A 10,292-nucleotide genomic window follows, 5' to 3' on the forward strand; every position below is an offset into this window, starting at 1 on the left:
GTCTTTTCTTCTCGTCTTCATTCAGGGTTTCATACAGAGCATATTTACATTCATGTAAATAGATGTATCATTTATTTTACTTATATTTCTGATACTTAAATACATTTGATATCAGATACTTTAAGACTTTCACTTAAAGTTGGGGTCCGCAGACGGAGTCCGAGTCCTCCCGAGCGTTGAGGAGGAGAGTGTATCAGTGCATCATTTTCATCACAACATCTAACTACAAGTAGCTCCTCATGTCTCATTCACCTGTAAGTGAACACCTCATATTATCATATTGAACGTAAACAACAAACACAGCCATTGCTAGCACTGATCAATCAATCAATCAATCAATCAGACTTTATTTGTAGAGCGCTTTTCATACATCGTAATGAAAAAGTGCTTCACACACACACACACACACACATGTATCCAGCTACTTAAAACAGAAGTAAAATAAAAGAGTGAGTAATAATAAATAACTAAATAGTAATAAATAAATAAAACAGGGCACTAACAACAGGGACTGTGGAACTGAGGAAACGCTATCGTTGATGTATTTCACTGAGGAGACACTAGAGACAGTAAAATAAAGATAAAATAATAAAACTCTAAAACTAAGAATGATAAAATACTAAAGGAGGTTAAAAGTCTAAAACTGCTTTTTAATCGATAAAATAAATGAGTAAATAAATCATAAATAAAGTAAAACAAGATAAATAATTCAAATAAATAAATGAACAGTGAGTGAATGGATAAATAGAATAAAGCCAGGTTTAAGCAGGATAAAAACCAACAAGAGAAAATAAATACTCCATTCAAATAGACAGAAACACTTACAGACAGTAGGTGATTTGTTCATTTTTTACAGGGGGGCCGGCCCAATGGGAGCACCACCCTGCCCCGACACACCTATGTACACCTCCCAAAGGACATTGTTGCAGGACGCCTTCACCATAACTGTGATGTTGGGCCCACAGATGAAGTCGTTCACTGTGGATTTCAAAATGGGCTCTGAGTTGAACTCGGTTTCCCAGAATTCCCCAGTCTTCACACCCAGGTGCAAATTCAGCTTTGAGCTACTATTGGTCAGGGTGACAGACCATCCACTGAGCAGATAGTCAAAACTCCAGCTCCTTCCCTTGTTCCCTCTCTTCTTTCTTGTCCTCTTCTCTCTTCTCCAAGTGCTTCTCCACCTCTCTCCTCAGGGGGCTGCTGTCCTCTAGTTCTCTTCTCCTGGATTCTTCTGGGCCTCACAGCTGCTGAGAGCTGCAAGCTACATTCCCAGCAGGCCCAAAGAACTTCTCCTCACAGCACCGAGTGGTCGATGTGATGCACATGTGTTCAATCTGTGTGTTTGTTCACTGCTTTGGTGTTATTGTGATCTCAGGTCAGGTTATTGGTAGTTTGCTTTGCTACATGGTTAATTTGACGTTAGCTGAATGATGCTTCACACAGACTCAGGAGCTTTGCATGCAACTAACCATCTTCTGTAACCTGGCATCACGTCACACACACACACACACACACACACACACACACACACACACACACACACACACAGACACAGACACACACACCTGTATATAGTACATGTTAGTTAGTGTGTTTTCATCTTTGTGAAAATAAAAGACTTTTGAACCTTCATGCTGTTTATTTAAAATTGTACAAGAGTGAATGTTGCCAACCTCGACTCTGTCAAGAACTCAGAGATCCTTCAACCATTACAGCTGTTGTGGTAATATTGGTTGTAGTTATTAAGTTAATTATTAATCAGAGTTACAAACAGTTTGGTACCTTTTCTGAGACTGATTTGGTGAATTGGCTCTTTTCCCTTCTTCAAGGGTGGTGCCCCGAGGTGATCTAATGTAAATTAGATCTTATTATTAATCATAATTAATGATTATCCCTCATGATCCCTCATTTTTCTCACAATACACTACAAACAGGGTCATTTTAAGCACAAGTGCACAAGTGCTTCAAAGTAGATCAATAACTGTGTGAGACAACTATTATACAGCAGTTTGAATCTTTATGAGAGTTCAGTTTGATAATTCGCTGCTGTCAGTCAGCTGTTTTTAACCAGGAAAAGAAAAAGTGAACAGAATCAGAGGAAGAGTTAGAGAAATATCAGCAAAGCCTGAGGAGCCGAGAAATATTTTACAACTAAAAACTTTGATGTTTTCAAATGTGGAGCAGGTTTTAACTGAGGCTTCGTTGTAAAAGAGGAAACACAGTTCAGATTCACAGAGCGGCTCCTCGTCCTGGAGCGAGTCGCAGCTCGATCAGCCCTCCCTCTTCTTCCTCCTCTCACACACAGCAGCTCCACTCTGTCAACATGTTTCCTTGTTCCCTCCCCTTCAGATCTACAGTTTGTGGTTGGGTGTAACTGAGCTGACGTCCTCATTCGCTGCACAAACACACCCTGTTCAGATCAGAGCTCAGACTAGTTTCTGTTATCAGGAAGTGAAACTCAGACGGTCGCTGACACTGAGAGGTGAAATGGCGCAGAGAGCAGTTCAGCTGGACCGAGAGACTTTCTCTTGTTCCATCTGTTTGGATCTACTGAAGGAGCCGGTGGCTACTCCCTGTGGACACAGCTACTGCAAGAGCTGTATTACAGACCACTGGGACACAGAGGATGAGAAGGGGATCCACAGCTGCCCTCAGTGCAGGAAGAGCTTCACACCGAGGCCTGAGCTGCTGAAAAACACCATGTTAGCAGTTTTAGTGGAGGAGCTGAAGAAGACTGGACTCCAAGCTGCTCCTGCTGATCTCTGCTATGCTGGAGCTGAAGATGTGGCCTGTGATGTCTGCACTGGGAGGAAACTGAGAGCAGTTAAGTCCTGTTTATCCTGTCCGGCCTCTTACTGTGAGAAACACCTGCAGCCTCATTATGAAGCAGCTCCTTTAAAGAAACACAAGCTGGTGGAGCCGTCCAAGAAGCTCCAGGAGAACATCTGCTCTCGTCACGATGAGGTGATGAAGATTTTCTGCCGTACTGATCAACAGATCATCTGTAGTTTGTGCTCCATGGACGAACATAAAGGCCACGACACAGTGTCAGCTGCAGCAGAGAGGACTGAGAGGCAGAGAGAGCTGGAGGGGAGTCGACAAAACATCCAGCAGAGAATCCAGGACAGAGAGGAAGATGTGAAGGTGCTTCAACAGGAGGTGGAGGCCATCAATGGCTCTGCTGATAAAGCAGTGGAGCACAGTGAGAAGATCTTCACCCAGCTGATCCGTCTCATGGAGAAAAGACGCTCTGATGTGAAGCAGCAGGTCAGATCCCAGCAGGAAACTGAAGTGAGTCGAGTCAAAGAGCTTCAGGAGAAGCTGGAGCAGGAGATCACTGAGCTGAAGAGGAAAGACGCTGAGCTGAAGAAGCTCTCACACACAGAGGATCACAACCAGTTTCTACACAACTACCCCTCACTGTCAGCACTCAGTGAGTCTACACACTCATCCAGCATCAATATCCGTCCTCTGAAGTACTTTGAGGATGTGACAGCAGCTGTGTCAGAGGTCAGAGACAAACTACAGGACGTCCTGAGAGAGACATGGACAAACATCTCACTGACAGTGACTCAAGTGGATGTTTTACTGTCAAACCCACAACCAGAGAACATGACCAGAGCTGACTTCTTAAGATATTCACGTGAAATCACACTGGATCCAAACACAGCCTACACATGTCTGTTATTATCTGAGGGGAACAGAAAAGCAACAATCACGTTTCAACAACAGTCTTATTCTAGTCACCCAGACAGATTCACTGGGTGGCCTCAGGTCCTGAGTAGAGAGAGTCTGACTGGACGTTGTTACTGGGAGGTGGAGTGGAGAGGAAGAGTTCGTGTAGCAGTCGCATACAAGAATATCAGCAGAGCAGGAGGCTCATATGACTGTTTATTTGGATTCAATGACAAATCTTGGAGGTTAGATTGTGACACAAACAGTTATGACTTTTATCACAACGAAGTCCACACTCCCGTCTCAGGTCCTGTGTCCTCCAGAGTTGGAGTGTACCTGGATCACAGTGCAGGTATTCTGTCCTTCTACAGCGTCTCTGAAACCATCACTCTCCTCCACAGAGTCCAGACCACATTCACTCAGCCTCTCTATGCTGGACTTTGGGTTAGTGGCTCTGCTGAGTTTTGTAAAGTCAAATAGACAGAAGTCATTTCAGGGTCAGTGGGTTAAATTCTGTGTTTCATGTCTTCACACTTGTTGTGTTTCCATCATTGTTGCTGAGAGCTGATTGTTGTGGCGTTTCTTCACTGCACACAGATCACCTGTCAATCAAACATGATGGGCGGTACTTTGACCTCTTCTTGTTGTTCTGTAAATGTTGGACTTTGTTCAGGCGGCGCTCCTTCCTGTGTCTGTTCAGCCACGGAGGCTCTCGCTGCTCGTGATGAGTTCAGTTCACGTGATCGTAATCAATAAGGAGATGCTTCATTATTTGCTTGTACACAGCTGAGATTCTGCTCCAACAAACTGATTGTGTGGATGAAGTGAATCTGTTCATGAAATCATTGAAACAAGAGTGGTTTAACAGACTTTACTGATGGGACGTGTGAACAAAACTGAAGCTTTAAATCATCAATAAACAAACATGAACAAAGTCTTTTCTTCTCGTCTTCATTCAGGGTTTCATACAGAGCTGACGGAGAACATGTCAAACTAACATGAGTTGACATTTACATTCATGTAAATAGATGTATAATTAATTTTACTTATATTTTTGATACTTAAATACATTTAATATCAGATACTTTAAGACTTTCACTTGTTTGAATGAAGTCTTGAAGATGATAAAAGCCTTTTCTTTACACTTCCAGCATAAACAACCAACCCATTACAGCTCTTACACTTTACGTGATGCACTAATAATAACAACTGAATTAGGTAAGACTCTTGTTTGTTCCATTTTTTGGAACACATGTAAATAAATAACACTATTATACAACAACACAACCGGACACAGAAGAAGAAAACATAACCTAGTTTGAAGAGGACGTATTAATGGCAGCTGTCATCGTCTTAACTCGTGAATTTGCAGTCAAGGTGCTCATAAGTTGTAGAAAAGGTGTCCACATCTCATAGACTTCTTCAGCTTTACCTTTTACTATGAATGTTAGTTTCTCAGGACATTTCTTTGATCCATTGTTCAGAGTCTGGTCTGTCACAATCCTTCCATCTTAAAGCGATTACTCGTTTGGCCTGTAAAAGACAAACATTGATTAGTTTCCGTTTCTTTGCATTTACGTGTCAATTTTCAGGGTGTATATGTAGCAGACACAGTTCAGCCTTTAGAGGAACAGCAACGTCTGTCAGGTCGATAACTTCTCTCTGAGTTTTCTTTTAAACCTGTTGAGAGCGTGTTATAAAATATGGACAGTTGTCTCCTGCCATGTCAATGATTCACTGCGTACTGTTCAATGTCACAAAGTTGCACAGTAGTTTTAATGTGCGAACATATGAAGCCCCTAATTTGTAGGTATTTAAACAAGTGTTTTCTGGGGAGATTATATTTGTGCATTAGTTGTTGGAATGACATCAAAGTGCCTTCACTGAACACATCTCCCACTTTTTTGAGCCCGAGATCCATCCAGTGTTTGAAACCCATATCCTGCCTCCCTGGTTTGAAATCAGCATTGCCCCAAAATGGGAGTAAAATATGAAAAAGTAATAGTTTGATTCATCAGGGCATGGGCCTCACACCAGGTCATTATTGTATTTTTATTATTGTAAGTATACAATAAGATTTCATGGTAAAACAAAAAAAAGTAAATTAGCAGCATTCTACTATTATAAATATGCACAATATATTATGAAAATCAGCTGTCTACATTTGTTTTTATCAATATCATACGAGGACTAAGTGCTAAAATTTAAGATGACTTACTTATTTGTCCCTCGGAGGGAAATATAGTGAACATAAAGGCTGCCACATAACAAATACATACACTTGGTGCAGTAACAGACAGAAGTGTCCGAGTGTTTAAAGGACCATAGCAGCGTTTCTACATGTCGCTGTCTCCTGTCAGCTTGGTTCATTTCATTTAACTTTAGCAGCTACTGTGTCGTCACTATCAACACAACCGCTGTCCGCAGTGTTTAGTCAGTGATTACGGCACACAAAGGGTTAAATGTCGGTCTCTGCTAGAAGTCCCGCCTCTAACCTAAATACCGCTCCCTGATCGGCTGCCGGTTTCTCGCTACCTGACATGTGATTGGCTGTCCCCACTGTCACTCCTTCTGCTTGTAAAAACTACCTGCAAGCTGCTGGTTGGACCGGACGAGAGGCAGCGCGTGTTATCTGCAGCTGCCAGTGTGAGTTGTCAACAGGTTCGGCATTTGTTCTTCCTGGGTCACGTCAGCTGGATGGATTTTAATATCAGTGGCGTCATTTACATTTGTGTTTGTGTCTGTTTGCGTGCGTGTACGTGTGTGTGTGTGTGTGTGCTGTATAGGATTTGAAGGATGTCAAAGAAAAGAAAAGTGGATATAAGAGACTTCTTTAGGAGTCAAAGTGTGAGTTACTTCAAGGGTGTATAGGTAGAGGCTCAACAACACAGATACTGAATAAAAGAGAATATTTAATGCCAAAGAGAAACACTTTTTTAACATTATTTTTAAAAACACAAATACAGAAAATTTGTGGTGGAAATACAGTAAAACCTCAGATTCTAGATGATCATGTGATTTTATAATTATAAAATATAATTAATTAATATTAAGTAATCTTAATATTTAGTAAAAGCCTTTTTTGATCAGGCAATAACTGAACCATCGAGCTCTGTGATCATTGTATCCCTGATGTATCTGCTCATGTCATGCATCAACATATTTCTGTAAGGTGACAGACAGCAGAGAGGCTGGAGGAGATGGAGGAGGAGAGGCTGGAGGAGATGAAGGAGGAGAGGCTGGAGGAGATGGAGGAGGAGAGGCTGGAGGAGATGGAGGAGGAGAGGCTGGAGGAGGTAGAGGAAGAGAGGCTGGAGGAGATAGAGGAAGAGAGGCTGGAGGAGATGGAGGAGGAGAGGCTGGAGGAGATGGAGGAGGAGAGGCTGGAGGAGGTAGAGAAGGAGAGGCAGGAGGAGATGGAGGAGGAGAGGCTGGAGGAGATGAAGGAGGAGAGGCTGGTGGAGATGGAGGAGGAGAGGCTGGAGGAGATGGAGGAGGAGAGGCTGGAGGAGGTAGAGGAAGAGAGGCTGGAGGAGATAGAGGAAGAGAGGCTGGAGGAGATGGAGGAGGAGAGGCTGGAGGAGATGGAGGAGGAGAGGCTGGAGGAGGTAGAGAAGGAGAGGCAGGAGGAGATGGAGGAGGAGAGGCTGGAGGAGATGGAGGAGGAGAAGCTGGAGGAGATGGAGGAGGAGAGGCTGGAGGAGATGGAGGAGGAGAGGCTGGAGGAGGTAGAGGAGGAGAAGCTGGAGGAGATGGAGGAGGAGAGGCAGGAGGAGGTAGAGGAGGAGAAGCTGGAGGAGATGAAGGAGGAGAGGCAGGAGGAGGTAGAGAAGGAGAAGCTGGAGGAGATGAAGGAGGAGAGGCAGGAGGACGTAGAGAAGGAGAAGCTGGAGGAGATGAAGGAAGAGAAGCTGGAGGAGATGGAGGAGGAGAGGCTGGAGGAGGTAGAGGAGGAGAGGCTGGAGGAGATGGAGGAGGAGAGGCTGGAGGAGGTAGAGGAGGAGAGGCAGGAGGAGATGGAGGAGGAGAGACTGGAGGAGATGGAGGAAGAGAGGCTGGAGGAGGTAGAGAAGGAGAGGCAGGAGGAGATGGAGGAAGAGAAGCTGGAGGAGATGGAGGAGGAGAAGCTGGAGGAGATAGAGGAGGAGAAGCTGGAGGAGGTAGAGAAGGAGAGGCTGGAGGAGATAGAGGAGGAGAGGCTGGAGGAGATAGAGAAGGAGAGGCTAGAGGAGATGGAGGAGGAGAAGCTGGAGGAGATGGAGGAGGAGAAGCTGGAGGAGATGGAGGAGGAAAAGCTGGAGGAGATAGAGTAGGAGAAGCTGGAGGAGATAGAGGAGGAGAAGCTGAAAGAGAGGCTGGAAATTCCCAGGTGAGGTTAAATAATGATGGATGTGTCAGTCATGAGATTCAGCGCTGTGACAAATGTTAGTGTGATGATGATCTGAATAGCAACGCTTCACCCATGTGGCTTTAAAATCAGAGCTTTATATCAAGTCTGGTGTTCTAAGAGGCCTCATCATGTGTTACTAGTGTGTATGTGTTTACAGTAGTTGCTATACAGTTGTCAAATTTATATTGTGGTTTATTCCTGAGGAAACTGATCCACCTGGAGAGCAGCAGGGAGAGCGGCAGTGATCAGGAGGATATTCGAGCACGTTTGTGTCCCCACCAATCTCCAAATCAAAGCAAAGGGAGAGGAGTCTATGAAAACAGAACAAGTTTGTGTCCTCTGTGGAAACCATTATGAACGTAGTACAAGATTCTGAGTCCAATCAGTACCAGAGAACCCAGCGGGAACATTTCAGAAGCCTTTTGCCTGCCCCATTTTGTCGACTTGCTCAGATTTTGTTGATCTGGTCATTTTTCATTTTTATACAATCGGGAGCCTGCACAGGGTGTTTTATTTTGAAAATTGACCGGATGCTCTCTGCCGTTACTGTGTCTCTGACTTCCTGCCGACGAGAAACAATCTGTTTATTCTGATTAACATTTCTCTAACTTTTGTTTTTGTTTTCTGTCCCCACAAGCTGCAAGCTGTGTCGCTCTCTCACTCTCTACAGCTTCCTCCTCCTCCTCCTCCTCCTCCTCCTCTCTTTTCATTCAGGCTCCCTTCTGATGGACCTCGGGCCCCTGGGACCATCTACGTCTCCTGGCTCCTGCAGCCTCACATACTGTCGGATCTGGATTGTCACACCCTGGTCTCCGCTGGATTATTGCTCTCTCTGTTTCACTATCTCCTTATATCTGTATTTCTGTAAATTTTGATGCCTCTTCACTCTGATCTTTTCTGTCTATTACCGATCATCCTGTGTGTCCTGCCCTCTTCCAGGTCACCACGGTGGACAGGAGGTCGTGTGGCTCGGGCACCACTCGGCGATGCCTCGTCCTGCTCAGTCGTCTCCTGGATTCACACACTTTACATATATTATAATTTGTATCAGATATTCTGTCAATGCAACTTGTAGACTGTGAGTTGCTGTTTTTTTTCTGTACATGCGACATCTATTGCATGTCTGTCCGTACTGGGAGAGGATCCTCCTCTCTGGCTCTTCCTGAGGTTTCTTCCATCGTCTTTTTTCCCATCAACATGGCAACTTTTTCCTCACTCGAATCGAACGTTTGAGGACAGAGGATGTCGTTCACTGTACAGACTGTAAAGCCCATTGAGGCATTGTGATTGTGATTTTGGGCTGTTTGAATTAAATTTGATTTGATTTGATTTGATATATAAGCTTATGAGAAAATGACCCCACCTCTGTCTTGATTTATGAGCTCAGTAAACAGTTTCCTGATGAGTTTATGGTCTCAATCGTTAGTTTCAAGTCTTCTTCATCACAGCATGATGTTCGTTTAGTAAATTATGGTCCCATTCACAGTGAAACAGACGATAAAGCAGGGTATGCTAAGTGATGAGTCGCTGCGGCTATCCTCCCCGGCTCTGCCCTCTTTTCCAAATACGGTCACTTCTGGTTGTAAAAACCAAGACGGAAATGGCCGCGATGCCAAAAGGCTTCAAAACGGTCTTCCTCAAACCAACAGGTGACGTCACGGTTTGAAAAAACTAAAACTAATAATCAAATACAACAAACAAACCAAAGTGTGTCAACTGTACAGATTGATTGATTCGTATGGATCCACAGATGATCAGCAGAAGCAGCTGATCTGGTTCATTCTCGTCCTTCTGGATTCACAGTTCACTAATAACTGGTGTGATGAGTTTTGTTTCAACACGTCTGAAGCTTGAAATGCTGCTTTGGCTCAGGATGAGATTCTGAAGCTCAACTGTTTTGTCACAAGTGCTTCAAAGTAGATCATTAACTGTGTGAGACAACTATTATACAGCAGCTTGAATCTTTATGAGAGTTCAGTTTGATAACTCGCTGCTGTCAGTCAGCTGTTTTTAACCAGGAAAAGAAAAAGTGAACAGAATCAGAGGAAGAGTTAGAGAAATATCAGCAAAGACTGAGGAGCCAAGAATTATTTTACAACTAAAAACTTTGATGTTTTCAAATGTGGAGCAGGTTTTAACTGAGGCTTCGTTGTAAAAGAGGAAACACAGTTCAGATTCACAGAGCGGCTCCTCGTCCTGGAGCGAGTCGCAGCTCGATCAGCCCTCC

At 43.9% G+C, this 10,292-nt stretch overlaps 1 protein-coding gene across 1 annotated transcript; it reads left to right on the forward strand.

Moving 5' to 3' along the window:
- The first annotated feature begins 2,445 nt into the window (after positions 1 to 2,445).
- Positions 2,446 to 4,561, forward strand: LOC140995618 (tripartite motif-containing protein 16-like). The gene has a single exon (XM_073465690.1). It carries the CDS (start codon positions 2,488 to 2,490, stop codon positions 4,153 to 4,155), a length of 1,668 nt encoding a protein of 555 aa, XP_073321791.1. The 5' UTR covers positions 2,446 to 2,487; the 3' UTR covers positions 4,156 to 4,561.
- Positions 4,562 to 10,292: the final 5,731 nt, after the last annotated feature.

The sequence above is a fragment of the Pagrus major genome, chromosome 5, assembly GCF_040436345.1.
Source record: "Pagrus major chromosome 5, Pma_NU_1.0".
Taxonomy (NCBI): Eukaryota; Metazoa; Chordata; class Actinopteri; order Spariformes; family Sparidae; genus Pagrus; species Pagrus major.